Source organism: Alligator sinensis, unplaced genomic scaffold, assembly GCF_000455745.1.
Source record: "Alligator sinensis unplaced genomic scaffold, ASM45574v1 scaffold969_1, whole genome shotgun sequence".
Lineage (NCBI taxonomy): Eukaryota > Metazoa > Chordata > Crocodylia > Alligatoridae > Alligator > Alligator sinensis.
The window spans coordinates 332917-348430 of NW_005842739.1; the positions used below are offsets into that span (position 1 = coordinate 332917).

Here is a 15514-nt window from a genome sequence, read left to right on the forward strand (position 1 = left end):
GCAAAACACTGACACAGAAAAAGCCATCTCGTAAAGAAAGGTTTTGCTTATAATATTATGGCCAGTGTCAGACACACCAGCCAATAACAGTGTTGACCCTTTGCTAAAGTATGAGTAGGTTTGGAGGGCCCAGCAGCTTAATTTCCCACTTTGGAAGTGAAATTAGTGATGCAGAGTAATTTCTTAAACCAAGTATACAAAAATGGCCAATACATTGCAGGTAAGACAGCAAATCCTCCTAATATAGACACACTTTAGACTGGCAAACAAGTGCTTGCCCAATTTAGCTTATATCAGGTAATATAGGTGATATAATCTACTACCAGGCAAAGGGATTTCATACTGATAATTGAATTTCAGTTCAGAAATGTTAAGAAAAATTAGCGTCCCCAAGAAGGGCAAATTTTTAGCCTAGACCTGATCATAGTACTTTACAAATATGTACAAGCCCAGTGCCCTTGCACAGAAGTGAAAAACATGGTAGATAATTCTGCAAAAAGCTGATCAGGCAGGACTGCCCTATCCCAAGAAGCAGTTGCATTGGACTTCCTCGTCTTTTCAGAACATGCACATTTCAAAGACCCCACTGTTTAACCAGGCTAAGTCTCCCTTTTCCTCCCTCAGTGCCTACACTTTTAATAGGAAGAACCCTTAGTCCAGGACCACTCTTGGCTGCACTACCTGGAAAGGGTAAGAGGTGGCTATTAAACTCCTTGCTCTGCCATGCACAAGCAGCTGCCAAAGGTGTAAAAGTCCAGACAAACAAGCAGGCTTTAACCCAAGCAATACCCCTTTAACAACTATCTAGGTGAGTGACTGTTCAGGGTCTTTCTCTGGCCACTTGACCCTGGATGCTTATACAGCCTCATGACCCCAACTATGCACTTTTTGCCATAATTATATTTTTAAAGAATTCTTTATATACTCCTTTGTTTTGGAGTGTTGCAGAAGAGACTGAGCCAGGTGTCATGTTCATAGTTCCAAGCATCACACTGTCTTTGTACCTTAAATCTGAATAGGCTTGTATCTTCTGAACTTTGATGTCCGAATCCAAGACATTCAGTAGCACCGCTAGCTGTCTCACAAGAGTGTCCTTTTGTTGTTCAGTCAGCTGGCCAACTCCAACTTGCAATATAAGCTCCACCAGACCATTTTTTTTAGGGTCTGAAAAACCAAAATACATGCTGTCTGTTTGAAGACCTGCAGGTATTTCAGTATTGATCCAAAGGACTACTTAGTTATCTAGTAAATTTGCCTCAAAAATGTAGATTTGGTTAAATCTGACAATACCTTGTAAAGCACTATAGAAGGGCAAACACTATAGGCCTCGCAGCAACCTAGTGAGATTATTCTGATTCTTCAAAGAAGAAAACAAGTCACAGAAACTAAAATTGCCCACAGAAAACAAAGAAAATTGGTGACAAAGACAAAAATAGAATATTAAGATCTATCAAATTCCCACTTCACGCCTTCCCCACAACACCACCCGTCCCCAAAGAGGATTCTATAAAAAACACAAGACTAACAGAAGAATGTTTCCAGGCTTTAAATAATGAAATAAAAAAAGAAATGAAGACTTGTTTAAACAAATATATAATCCATTTCAGTTTTAAGCACTCAAACAGTAAAATGTGGAGTTTAGACATAAGAATCAGTACGTGTGACTAAAAGGAAAATGACTAATAAAGGTCATCATTTGTCTATTTTCATTATCACAATGGATTAAAATGCAAAAAAAAACAAAAAACCCCACAAGCAAGCAGTATAAATAGTGAAAAAAAATCAATTAGACTTCTAGAAATCTTTCAGGTTAAACAAAGCTGACATTTGTAATACAGGCAAGGAAACAATTAAAAAAACCCTAGGGGCATGATTCTCCACTGCTATGCAGGGGCATGATTCTCCACTGCTATGCAACGGGTGCAGCCATTAATACCTGGGTAAAGTGGCTCAATACTGGTATCACCGGTGTAAGGGCAGGAATATGATAGTGTTTTATATCCAATTTGAGCATCACCCCCACAAGGCTGTGGAGAATCAGACCAACAAGTTTTAACTTGACAGGATCTTGCCCACCCAACCATCAAAAGAACATGGAGTTTCACACTACTTATAGATGACCTTTTAATTATCATACCAGGCCGCACTTCAATAGTAGCGGTGTCAATATCTGAATCTCCTTTAGCATCAGTCACTTTCAAGTGGAAGATATATGTTCCCTCCACAAGATTGGTTAGTTGCAGTACTGGCTTGTGGTCTGAGCCATGAATTACATCCTGCAAAACATGGGAGAAGATGATTATACTCCTGGGACTAATTTTGCCTTAGGCTATGTCAACCTAGGTGGATACTTGCCTTAGACTTTAGAATAAAATAAGAAAGAGGCCACCTTGAGTAAATCCTTCCCAAAGTTTATAATGGGTTAGTGTGACTGTAGAGGCATTAGTTAGGCATATCTGCACATGCAGTTTGTATACTTTCCGTAAAGTTTGATAAAAGAGGATTTTGTGTTCAAGGTGGACATGCTCACTTGGCTACATTTTTGTTTCTCAGTTTTTCCTTATTGTTGTTAGCTCCAGTTCTTTGGTTCCTAAATAATTCTCCTCCTCTATTAATGTTTATACCCTTCAAGTACCTGCAGACTATTTCCATCGACACCTATTATAAATAAGCTAAAATTATTTAGGGTTTTTTTGTGTGTACCCACATAAATTATTTTCTTCTGCTCCACACTTGTTTTTGCTTTCCCTCCCCTCCTCCCACCTCAGTTTTTGCAAGCACGTTACCATCTTTCTGATACTGATGAGCTCAGATCCATACATGCATTCTGGTGCCAATGTTGTCATTGTCCATTTGAAGCAGATTATCACTGTGGTCTATGATGCAATGCGTGTATATCACATTGCAAGTTCGTGTCAGATTTGTCTGCCATCCTTCCACAGTATTCATCAGCATCTTTGGATTTCAAGAAACTTCTTCTCTGTGCCATCTGGGTTTCAGATTATTTTTCCCTAGATGTATAAGCTTGTATTTATCCCAGATGAACTACATTTTTAGTTTCATGACCATATCTCCAGCCTTTCTATATAGGTTCCTTTGCATCTCAGTCCTCACTGCTGTGGTCCTCCTAACTAAATATACTCAGCAAACATGATTAAAGGGCCAGGGTAAAAAAGACATTTCTGGTATTGATAGAGTTAAGTAAAAGCCAATGCAACACCTATAACTAAGTTAACTCACTGAACACATGCCAGCATGGAACATTGAAGTCACCAGGGTTACATAATAGGTAAGTGAGAGCAAAATTTGACTTCAGTTAAAAAAAACACTTCTACAATACTTACCCCAGCTGCTGGACTCTGGCCATCACGAATCCACACATATGACATAATCCCTTGGTCATCTGTAGACTTTGAGCCATCCAAAGTAATAGAGTTATTGGGAAGCACCAGGATTTGTTTGCCTCCAGCATGTGCATGAGGAGGAGTATTGTTTTCTTTAAAAAAAATCACAAAAAAGAGTAACTAGGAGGATATTATATTATAGATTTGTAGATTGTAGAGTTGGAAGGGACCACAATGGATCATCATGTCCGACTCCCTGCTCCTAGCAGGAAAGAGGACCAAGGTCAGATGACCCCAGCCAGGTGACTATCTAGCCTCCTCTTGAAGACCTCCAAGCTAGGTGATAGCACCACCTCTCTTGGAAGCCCATAATCTTTCAAAGCGCATCAAATACAAATGACACTAGTGCAGATAAGCTCACGGGAGTGTAGCCATATTTTGACCAAACAGCTAAAGCTGATTTACCAACAGTAAAACTGATTACTACCACCCTCATCTTTACAGAGGGGTGTAGGATAACTGCTCCCAGCCTACTCAGACCAAAATACAGCAATCAGTGCTGCAGTTGGTCATCTGCAAACTAGGATGCGATGCACACTGAATTCCGACCCTCCCCCCCATTCTGGTTCTACAGAATATCAGGAAAATGGCATTGTAATTCCCCAAGACTCTCTGAGATTGTGGAGAAGGAGGGACACAAAAACATTGTTTCTTTATTTCAATACTGCACAAAAATAAGTAAATCTGTTTACTGTGAGGTTTCAGTTTGAATATGGTACACTGAGAGTCTAAATTTCCTCAGCATCCCTTTCATTCACAGCAGGGTACCACTAACATCCTGAGAGTAGAATAATATCAAAAACAATCCATGCCAAAGTTAACATAATCTTTTTCAGCACACACACACACACACACACACACACACACACACACACACACACACTTAATTTAAAAGAAACACCACAGTAAGTAAATAAACATAGTGCTGTAACACAAGGAAGAATACATCTTTATGAAATAGTAGTCTTAGTCCAGTAGGTTTTCTTGAGTTTACTTTTGGAATGTAAACAATCAAATTAAGTAGCAAGTCACATTATACCTCAGATGTGCCTCAATTTACCTTCCTTAACAGTAACAGAGAGTGTAGCTGTGCTGCTTAATCCCTGATGGTCTTTCACTGTCAGCCGGAAGTGATAGGTACCAATCTGTAGTCCAGTCACTGTTGCCACTGCTTTGTCAACGTCTTCCATTTGCAGAGTACTTGGCCCACTGAAACACCATAGCCAGAAAAAATCTTGACTATAGGCCATATTTTATCCTCAGTGTTACTCAGTTATCCTTTCTATTTGCTTGCATAAGGTAGTTATAAAACATAGGATCTAAGCACTGCCTGTACAGGTATTGCACCAAGCATGAATCTGATCCACAGAATTAGTGGTTTTACAGGGAGTTAAACCAAGGAATGTGGAAGAATCCAAGGTCATACATCAAAGTCGGTAAGACAGCAGAAAGTACTATCCACTTCTCTCCTCTAACATTTCAACAGCACTTATGAACATCTATGCTATAGTCAGAAAAATGTTGTGCAATAACCTAATATGCTGAGAACCAGCAACAAAGTGCCCACTGGGCACATCTACATGTGCAAATAAGCACAACTAAATATAATTCACATTAAGCTAATGTGCATTAAGTGATTTTTGGCAGGCATCTACACATGCAGGGACTTGGGACCAAAGTTAGTGTACTTGGCGCTGAAGTAAGTCCCAAGTCCCTTCAGCCCTGCCATGTGCCCCTGCGGCCACCGGCAGGAGCTCCAGCCACATGGCTGCCAGTACTTGGGAGCCATGTTGAAACCAGACCCAGCTGCCAGCATTTGGCAGCCATCTTGGAAGCTCTGATCCCTAGCCAGCCCCTTCCTTACCTAGAAGCCATGAGCCAGTGCAGGGGCAGCATGCACCAGCTCCCTCCCTGCCTACCCTGCATCCCCATGCCAGAGCTGCTCCTGGCCCTGCTTACAGTACCAAGTGCCCTGCTGCTCCAACCTGGTCCCTGCCAGCAATGAACAGTGCCCTGTGCTGCTACTGGCCATGTTGCTGGCCCTGGGTCTTTGGCCACATGGTGCAGGGGAGAGCAGTGGGGCTGGGCCCAGGCAGATGGCAGCAGGTCTGGGCTGGGGAGTGGGCCAGGGGGTCTGGTGGGCAGGAGGTACCCTAGGACCTCCTCCCAGGGCCAGGCAGGGGCCTGCAGTGGGCTAGCAGGCAGAATCAAGGGGCCCTCTGAGGCCATGGGCAGGGGCTGGGCAGCAGGGGACATGTATATGGCTGTCAGGGTCAAGAGGGACTCCATGGCCTGGTGGTTGGCATCCCCCTGCTGATGGAGCTGCTCCAGGCAATCCTGCTCCAGGGCCCCCATGTGAGCTCAATGGTCCCACTGGGCCCAGTCCCACGCCTCCATCTGGGTGACATCCTCCATCCACCAGGCCTACTCCTGTGCCTCCACCACCACCAGCAGCCACTGGAGCAGCAGGATTCAGTCCTGGTGCACTGCTGGTGCATCCGAACTGCTCCAGCAGTGGGTGGTGGTGACCATAAAGCAACATCCCCACTGGGGCTGGTTAGCTCTCCCCTGCATCCAGATGTTGGCCTTGCAGAGGCAAGAGACAGAAGCCTTTTGTGAGAGTTTGCAACATTTCAGAGATAAGATGCTCTGCATCAGGGGCTGTGCATTGTCCAGTCTCAGATTGGGGGTCAGCTGTACACAAGTTTCCTGGAACCATGGTAAGTTGGCCAGGCAGGCCTGGGCCCTGGTAGCGGCCAGCTGAGCCCTGCATCCCAGCTGAGCCCACCCTCACAGCTGGCTTGCTGTGACCAGGGAGCCAGCAAACGGAGACTGAAAACAGGGGAAGCAGTTTGCAGGCAGTTCACAGGCCAGTTCCAAGGTAGTTGTATAGACTATTATCATACAATGGTGGGAGTGCATCGTACCTCACGGCTTCCCGCCTCAGCCCCAGCTGGTGTTCCCTTCCCTTGCATCACTGAGGCCGCCACCCAGATGGAACCCATGTTTCAGTCCTCCACCCAGATGGAGCCCCTGGCACTGGGCTGCAGGAGCTGCCTGGCGCTGCTACCAGCAACTGGGAATGGGAGCAAGGTCACCCCCACCTGTGGTATATGCTTCTTAATGAAGTGCCTGGAGTCCCAGGTGACTGAGCTCCAGGGCCAGGTAGGCAGACTTCATGCCATCAGGGCCCACAAGCAGGAGATTGATGACTACTACAGTCAGGCTCTTCTCCTGAAGAATGAAGGAGAAGATAGAGGAGAAGGTGGCCAACAAGAAGGCTAGCCAAAAAGACCCATCCAGAGCTACCTGGAAGATGGTTGTCTCAGGCTCCAGGACATGTAGAGCTAGGGCTGCCCCTCCCCTGGCACTGTGCAACAGGTATGCTCCCCTCATCATGCATGAGGAGGCACCGATGGAGGCACTGGAGGAGGTGGGTAGTTAGTGAACTGCCACCCTCAAGAGGAGACAGAGAGTGGTGGTGGTGGGTAACTCCCTCCTGCAGGGCACCAAGCGAACATCTACCATCTAGACCCCCTAGCCTGTGAGGTCTTCTGCCTCCATGGGGCCATTATGGAAAGGATCCCTGGGCTCATCGGGCCCTCCGACTACTACCCCATGCTCCTCATCCACGTGGGCACAAATGACACAGCCAGGAGTAATCCGGATCGGGTCATGAGTGACTATAGGGCTCTGGGGGCTGGGCTCAAAGGGTTGGAGGCACAGGTAGTCTTTTCTTCTGTGCTCCCAGTTTCAGGCCACAGACCTAGGAGGGAAGAATGCGTCAAAAAAGTGAACTGACAATTGGTGGTGGTGCTACCGAGAGGGCTTCAGTTTCTTTGATCACAGCGCACACTTCAGGGAGAGAGGACTCCTGGGAAGAGACAGCATCCACCTCACATGGAGGGATAAGTCCTTGTTCTCAGCCAGGATGGTCAATCTTCTAGGTAGGGCTTTAAACTAAGATCACCAAGGGACAGGGAAACACTGACTGCAGCATGCCCAGGGACCAGCACACAAGAAAGCTCCAAAGTTGAGGACACTAGGAGAGCCACACTTGCAAGAGCTTAGGGAATAGTTCTACCTCAGTGTGACAAGAAATCGAGGGTCTCAATTGGAGGATTTTGGTGCCTGTACACTAATGCCAGGAGCATGGGGAACAAGCAGGAGGAGCTAGCCCACCTACTCTTCAGTGGGCATTGTGATCTAGTAGGGATTACATGGTGGGACTCCTCACATGATCAGAATACAGCCATAAAGGACTACTCCCTGCATAGAAGGGACCGAGTAGGGAAGAAAGGTGGAGGTGTAGCTCTCTACGTGAAGGAGCAGTACACTTCGTTGGAGGCCAACATCACCTCCAAAGAAAAGTGGCTCAAAACCCTCTGGGTCAAACTACTGGGGGCTGCAGTGAGAGAGACTTAACTGTAGGTGTATATTACACACCACCAAACCAGGGGGAGAATCTTGATCTGGAGTTCTCTCAAGAACTGTCAAAGGCCATGTGCACACGGGACATGGTCGTCATGGGTAACTTCAGTTATCCATACATCTCTTGGAAGGAACACTTGGTTAAGTCAGATCGGTCGCATTGCTTCCTGTATCGAAGAGCTCTACCTGACTCAGGAAGTGCACAGGCCAACCAGAGGTAATGCTTTCCTAGACTTGGTCTTGACCACAAGAGACAAGTTGGTGAACAACTTCAATGTAGAGGGTAGCCTGTGTGACGGCAACCATGAAACTATCACATTCACTGTCCATCACAAGGCAGGCAAATCAGCTAGCAGGATTGAAGTTTTGGACTTCAAAAAAGCAAATTTCAACAGGCTCAGAGTAACAGTAGGGGAAGCACTGTTGGACCAGGGACTGAAGGCGAAAGGAGTGCATGAAGAGTGATCGTTCCTCAAGGACACAAGCCTCGAAGCACAAAAGAAGTACATTCCCATGAAGAGGAAAGGTAGGAGAAGGGCTGGTGAGCCCTCTTAGCTTACTAGGGAAATCATGGTCATCTTGAAAAAGAAGAAAGAGGCATACAAACAATGGAAGCTTGGGACAGTCCCCAAGGAGGACTATACAGCCAGATTAGAAAGGCTAAGGTGGTGACTGAATTTAAAATAGTGACAGAAATCAAGGACAATTAGAAGTCCTTCTTTAGGTATGTAGGGAACAGGAGGAAAACAAATGGAAGCGTGGAACCATTGCTTAACAACTCAGGACAGCTGGTTACCAACATTCAGGAGAAAACTGAACTCATGAATGACTACTTTGCTTCAGTATTTCACCAGACTAAGCGGAAAATCATACTAGATAAGGTTCAGAATGGGCATGGTGGAAATGACCAGCCTTCCTTTTGTTGACATTGAGCTGATACATGATCAGTTAGAAAAGTTAGACATTTATAAGTCAGCAGGACCAGATGAACTTAGACGCAGGAGTAGAGGTGGATGTCATTTTCTTGGATTTTAGCAAGGCCTTCGATACAGTATCTCATCCCATTCTCATAAATAAATTAAGAGGCTGTGATGTAGATGTTTATATGGTGCAGTGGGTGGCAAATTGGCTTAACGGTCACACCCAGAGAGCAGTAGTAGATGGGTCGGTATCGACCTGGAAGGATGTAGGTAGTGGCATCCTGAAGGGTTTGGTCCTTGGACGTGTACTCTTCAATATCTTCATCAGTGACTTGGATGTGGGTGTGAAGTGTACTCCGTCCAAGTTTGTGGATGATACTAAATTGTGGGGTGAAGTGCACACTCCAGAGGGTAGGAAACAATTGCAGGCAGACCTGGACAAGTTAGAAAAGTGGGCAGTACACAAGAGGATGCAGTACAACAAGAACAAATGCAGAGTGCTGCACATAGCGCGCAAAAATATCCAGCACACCTACTGGCTGGGAAGTCACCCTCTCAGCAGCACAGAAGCGGAAAGGGATCTCAGAGTCATAGTGGACTCCAAGATAAACATGAGTCATCAGTGTGACAAAATCATTAGCAAAGCACTTCATCATGCATCAGCAGATGCATGGCAAATAGGACCAAGGAAGTGATACTTCCCCTCTGTGCGGCATTAGTCAGACCCACAGTTGGAGTACAGAGTCCAGTTTTGGGTGCCATACTTCAAGAAGGATGTTGATAGACTCAAGAAGGTCCAAAGGAGAGTCATTCATATGGTCAGGGGCTTACAGGACAAACCCTATGAGGAGAGATCGAGGGACCTGGACCTCTTCAGCCTCCGCAAGAGAAGGCTGAGAGGTGATCTTGTGGCTGCCTATAAATTCATTAGGGGTTGCAGCAGGGGGAGGCTGAAGCAGCTTCTGCCACTGCGCGCTGCTTGTCTGAGGCAGCACACTGGCACCATCCCGCGCCTCCCTGCCCCAGCTGGGCGAGCAGCAGGAGAGTATAGTCCTGCAAGGGAGCAAGGGATCAGAGATGCTCCGTTCACCAGGGCTCCTCTTGGGGTAACAAGAAACAATGGTCACAAACAGACAGAGAGCAGATTTAGGTTAGATATCAAGAAAAACTTCACAGTAAGGGTGGCCAAAATTTGGAATGGGCTTCCAAGGGAGGTGGTGCTCTCCCCTACCTTGGGGGTCTTTAAGAGAAGGCTGGATAGGCAGCTGGCTGGGGTCATCTGACCCCAGCACTCTTTTCTGCCTAGGCAGGGAGTTGACCTTGATGATCTGTTGAGGTCCCTTCCAACCCTAGTATCTATGAATCTATGAAAACTTCATCCAAGAGTGCTGAAGGAGCTGGCTGAAGTCATCATGGAACCTCTGATGAAACTCTTCCAAAACTCATGGCACCTGGGGGAAGTCCCTGAAGACTGGAAGAGACCAATGTTGTGCCCATCTTCAAGAAAGGGAGGAAGGAAGACCCAGGCAACTATAGGCCAATTAGCCTAACTTCTATCCCAGGGAAAAGCCTGGAAAAATTCATCAAGGAATCTATGTGCAATATGCTTGTAGAAGGTTGGATTGTGAATGACAGCCAGCATGGCTTTGTTGCAGGCAGGTCTCATCTTACCAATCTCATCTCCTTCTATGACCAGGTAACTCGCCACCTGGATAAGAGAGAGGAAGTTGACGCTGTATACCTAGACTTCTAAAAGGCCTTTGATCTGGTACCCCATGATGCCCTCATGGGAAAAATGGAGGATTGCAGGCTTAACTGCTCAACAGTTAGGTGGGTAGGAAGCTGGCTGTGGGGTAGACCCAGAGAGTTCTAATGAATGGATCTCTTTGTCCTGGCAAGAAGTAGCCTATGATGTCCCTCAGGGGTCCGTGGTTGGTCTGGTGCTTTTCAACATCTTTATCAATGATTTGGATGTGGGGGTGAAGAGCTCACCGGCCAAATTCATGGACAACACCAAGTTATGGGGGAGTGTGGTCACGCTTGAGGATACCCTGCAGATACAGGCAGACCTAGACACACTGGCAAGTTGGGTGGATCAGAACCAGATGAAGTTCAACATTATAAAGTGCTCCATCTGGGGGTCAACAATCCAAGGAAAGCCATACAAGGAAAGGCTGAGGGACTTGGGTCTCTTCAGCCTAAAAAAGAGAAGACTGAGAGGGGACTTTGTAGCAGCCTACCACTATATATCAGGGGAACACATCAAGGGCTCAGCAAACAACTGTTCACCAGGGCACCCTTGGGGAAAACCAGGAGTAATGGCCACAAACTCCTGGAAGACCGTTTCAGGCTTAACACTAGGAAAATTTTCTTCACAGTTCCTGTCCGGACTGTGGAATAAACTCCCTCCAGAGGTGGTGCAATCACCTACCCTGGAAAACTTCAAGAGGAGACTGGATGGTCACCTCACTGGGGTCACCTCAGGGTCTGGGGCTGCTCCAAGGGTAAGGCAGCTACTGGGCAGGGCTCCCCAAGCTGCTAGTGAATGCAGCAGCCATGGAGAAGGATGGGGCAGGGTGCTAAAGGCTCAAGATCCCCTCCTCTGGTGACGTGTCACCAGAGGCATCAGGGAGAGGCAAGGGCTCAGCCAGGCTGCCCATGCTGGTGGCACTCGCAGGGTGAGGCCTGTCTTCTGGGGCACCCAAATGTGGGTCAACTGTTGCATAAAGGGCACCAACTTTTGGGCATGACTGGACTGATGATTGAAGTTGACCATGGCCATCCACTGTGCCTGCAAGACCTTGACCTTTATGCAGCACTGCCACGCCAAACGAGTGCCCTCGCTCCCGCATCCCACCAAACAGGGCCTCAACTGTAGGCATTCAAGTGCCTGCCCCATGCACACTGCCTCTGCACATGAGCATAGCCCCAGAGCACCACAAGGTCATCCACCTCCTCCCGGGTCCAGTTGGGAGCCCTGACAGTTGGCACAGGTGTGCACATGCGGGCAGGGCTGGAGTGACATAGTTGTACAGCTCTACTTCTCTGGACCCGTGTGGCTGTCCCTGTGTAGCTGGCCCTGGACAGCTGCCAGCAGTGCTTAGCACAGGGCCACAGCCAGGGACTGGGAGCTGCATGGCAGAGGCACTTTACCACAGGACCTGCAAGCACAAGAAACAGATGGGGTGAGCAGCAGCCGGGAGCAGATGCTGGTCCTGCTGCCAGAGACAGCCAGGCAGCAGCCCTGGGGACATCTCAGGGCTGAGCAAGGGGTGCAGCAAGCTGCAGCCCTTTGCAACATTCCCCTGTAGCCAAGCAGCAGCTCTGGAGTGGGACAGACTAGGCAGAGGCAGCCTGTGGCTTGTCCAGGGGGGCACATGGGTCCTGCTGGGCTCCTGCACAGAACAGCAGTCTTGTGCAGGCTTCAGCTGTGTGCGCCCCAGGGTACAAAATGGCCACAGGACTTTATAGCCTGCAGCTAGGGGCTGCTAGAGAGAAGCCCAGCCCTGGGGGAGGGAAGAGAGATGACCAACCAGGAGCCCTGGGACTGGGCTCAGGCCAGCTCCCTAGTGGCTGGGCAGACCTGGCACTAAAGTTAGTGCCACGTAGCATCTACGCATGTGTCAATGCGCTTTAACTAATCACATCTAAATTTGCACCTGCATTTTTAGGTGTCATATTTAGATGTGATTAACCCAAATTCAACATTTTTAATGCGCATTATGAGCATGCATGTGTAGACGTGCGCACTTAATGCACATTAAATTCGGCTAATGCATGTTAATGTGTCTCATGTTAGACGTGCCCACTGAGTCATAAGAGTGAAAGCTGCAAGGGTTAGTATCTGGTCCTTTTTATTAAGAAACTACTTGTTTTGTATGTATAAAAAACAATGACATGATTGGATTATTCAGTCAGGTTTATTCACTGAGACGTCTAGTTCTAGGAGCGCACAGGGGACCTGTATATTACCATATTTATCTGAATCAAAGATGACTTCAAACTTAAGATGACCCCCCCAATAATTAGATTCTAGACATATAAAATTATAAATTTGTTATGATTGTCCGTGTCTAGAATCTAATTATTTGGGGATCATCTTAAATTTGTCGCTTCCATTACTGTGGTGGGGAAAGTAGCGGCAGAGCAGCAGGCAATAGGGAGGTGAGTTGCTGGGAGTGGAGAAGGTCAGTTTTCTGATCTCTACCCCTTGCCCTGCCTCTCCTAGCCTATGCCTGTCTCCGCCACCTCACCACCTACCCCCATCACTTGCACCCCCACCTGCCTACACTTTCCACTGCTGTCCTCAGCTGATCTGGGCAAAGGAAAGCCCCAGAGATTCTCCTGACCTGCCCCTGCCCAATGCTGTGGGGGGCAGATGTACAGGGAACCCAGCTTTACTGGGGACAGTGGTGGAAGTGAGCACTTCCCTCCTTCCAGCATTTTCTCCCAAACAGCAGGGGAAACTGGGAATTGGGGGAAGCCAGGAAGAGAGACGGCACTGAAAGAAGGAACCTGTGTGCTACTGCCCCTAGCCAACTTGGGATTCCTGCAAAGCTTCTAGCTGCAGCACATGGCAGGAGCAAGCCAGGAGCAGTTCTGTGGCTTCCCTAAACCAGACAGACTTGCTCCCCACAGCTTCTTGCTGGAGTTGTCCCATATTTGATTCTAAGACAAGGCTGTGCTTTCCCTGTGTTGAATTGGGGGGGAACATATCTTGGAATTTAGGAGATACACTAGCTGTGTTAGCTTTTCAATGGGAGACTTGGGAGTTTTTGCCATTTTCTTACAATCCTTCCTTATGGTAATTTGTTTTTACATGACTCATTACAAGATGTGGGCTGAAATCTCACAGGCTTTCAAAAGCTGAATCTAAAAATTCCTACGGACCACAACAGACCCACTGAAAATCAGGCTTAATAGAATGGCTCATGGATACAACAGTACAGTATGGCATCCAGGAAATCCAACACTTTCATTCTCAAATTTCACTTGGATGGGAAAGGGAAACTTACTATCAGAACCATGTAGCCATGTACAAAAAACAATGTTCTACAGGTGCATGAAATTACTCAGATTTGTATTTATTCAGAAGGGCCTCCAGTCACCATTGTGGGTGGATTCACTTCCTTTATTTAAATACTTTTCATACCCCCTCACTCTGTTTGCATCACAGTCATAAATGACGTCCATGCCATTCTCCACCAGAGGAGCAGGAATGCTAAAATGATTCTCATTCTTGCATTTTCCTTACATTTAAAGCTGCAAGAACAAAAAACAAGCAATTGTTCTAATCCCATTTTCACTGACTGCCTTCTCCACATACCTAATATTTTCCCAGTGATAGAAGATAATGCCTTGGTCATCACTGCTTTTGCTTCCATCCAGTGTAGTGCCTTCCACCGGAAATGTCAATTCCTTATCTGGACCAACTACAGCTATTGGAGGACTATTATTTTCTGCAAAAATAACATTTAATACATTGTATTTTTTTCTTCAGCAATCAATAGTGCGGATTATCAGTCACTGGGACATTTTTTAATGAAAAACAGAATTTTTAATGAAAACATCATTTAATTACCAGCTGCTCATAGTTCTTCAAATAATGCTGAAAGCATGAATCACCAAGCAGAATTTGGGGCATCAGGATGGGAATAGGTACTTCTTCAGAAACAGGCATGCAAGTCAGGTTCTCTTGCACTAATATGGATGGATACATAGAGTGGGGTGTAGAGCAGTGATTCTGGGGTGCTGCAAGATCCTTTTAAGGCTGTCACACAATGCTACAGAATATTAGCACCTACATTTGATTCACAAGATAAACCCAGGAAGCCTGTCCCCACAAGCATGCGTGTGTGGTTTGCGGTGCCTCAAAGCTCTTTGAGGTGCCACAAACTACATGTGGCACATGTCCACCCTTGTGCCGCACTGCTAACTTGCAGCATGGTAGTTTTTTGTTGTTGTTTTTTTTTAAACAAACACTGGAGATCCCGGTGTCAAAAAAACAACAACCCAAAAAACAAAAAACAAAACATGCTGCTAAAAAAAAAAAGTGGCATAGCACACATGGTAGCAGCATGTGTCACCAGAAACCGGAACCTGGATGTACCCAGAGATTTCAAATAAGGATCTAGTGTGTCAAAAACCATTCTGTTCTGTCATGGTCTTCCTTGAGTTCTTTGCAACAGAAAAATTGCTCTATTATTTTTCCATAGTCAAGAAATGTGTAAAAATTAAGAGCTGGCACATTATGAGAGGTGCCTTTAGTCTAAATCAGGTGAGAATCACTGATGCAGGGGTATCTGCCTCACATAAGTTTATTTTTCACCATTGCGTTTCATGGCACAGTCACACTTCCAGAGCTTTTGCAGCACACAGATTGGTCATTTAAAACGGTTCTGCCACAAACCACCCAAAAATGTTGGGTTTGTTTGGTTTTTTGTTTGGTTTTTTCTAATTTCAGTGTATTCCATTGACTTCCACCAGGCTGAATGTGGCCTTTTGTCTTAAAGGAGGAACCTTGACTCAGATCCTTAACTAGTGTCAACTGGTATGCCAATTTAAATACAGCTAAAGATTTAGTAAGGCAATGTCTTCTCTATTATTCTACTTTCTCTATCCTTGTTCTGACAGCAAGGTCAAGGTCATCGTGTAACCATTTTCCAGAACACTTATTTGCCCTTGGACCAGATTTAATTAGCATAATGTTTATAATACCACAATCTCACCACCTTCAAAGGCATAGAGACTGGCTGTGTT

General features: G+C 46.3%; 1 protein-coding gene across 1 annotated transcript in view; it reads right to left on the reverse strand.

The window, feature by feature from the left end:
• Nucleotides 1-15514, reverse strand: part of KIAA0319 (KIAA0319 ortholog) — a 62125-nt gene that overhangs the window by 19883 nt on the left and 26728 nt on the right. Inside the window, exons 10-14 of the mRNA XM_006034434.3 lie at nt 14082-14214; nt 4465-4613; nt 3345-3496; nt 2138-2276; nt 1005-1164 (exon numbers count right to left, since the gene is read on the reverse strand). Of these exons, the coding sequence (XP_006034496.1) occupies nt 1005-1164; nt 2138-2276; nt 3345-3496; nt 4465-4613; nt 14082-14214 (733 nt within the window). The remainder of the gene's footprint in view (nt 1-1004; nt 1165-2137; nt 2277-3344; nt 3497-4464; nt 4614-14081; nt 14215-15514) is intronic.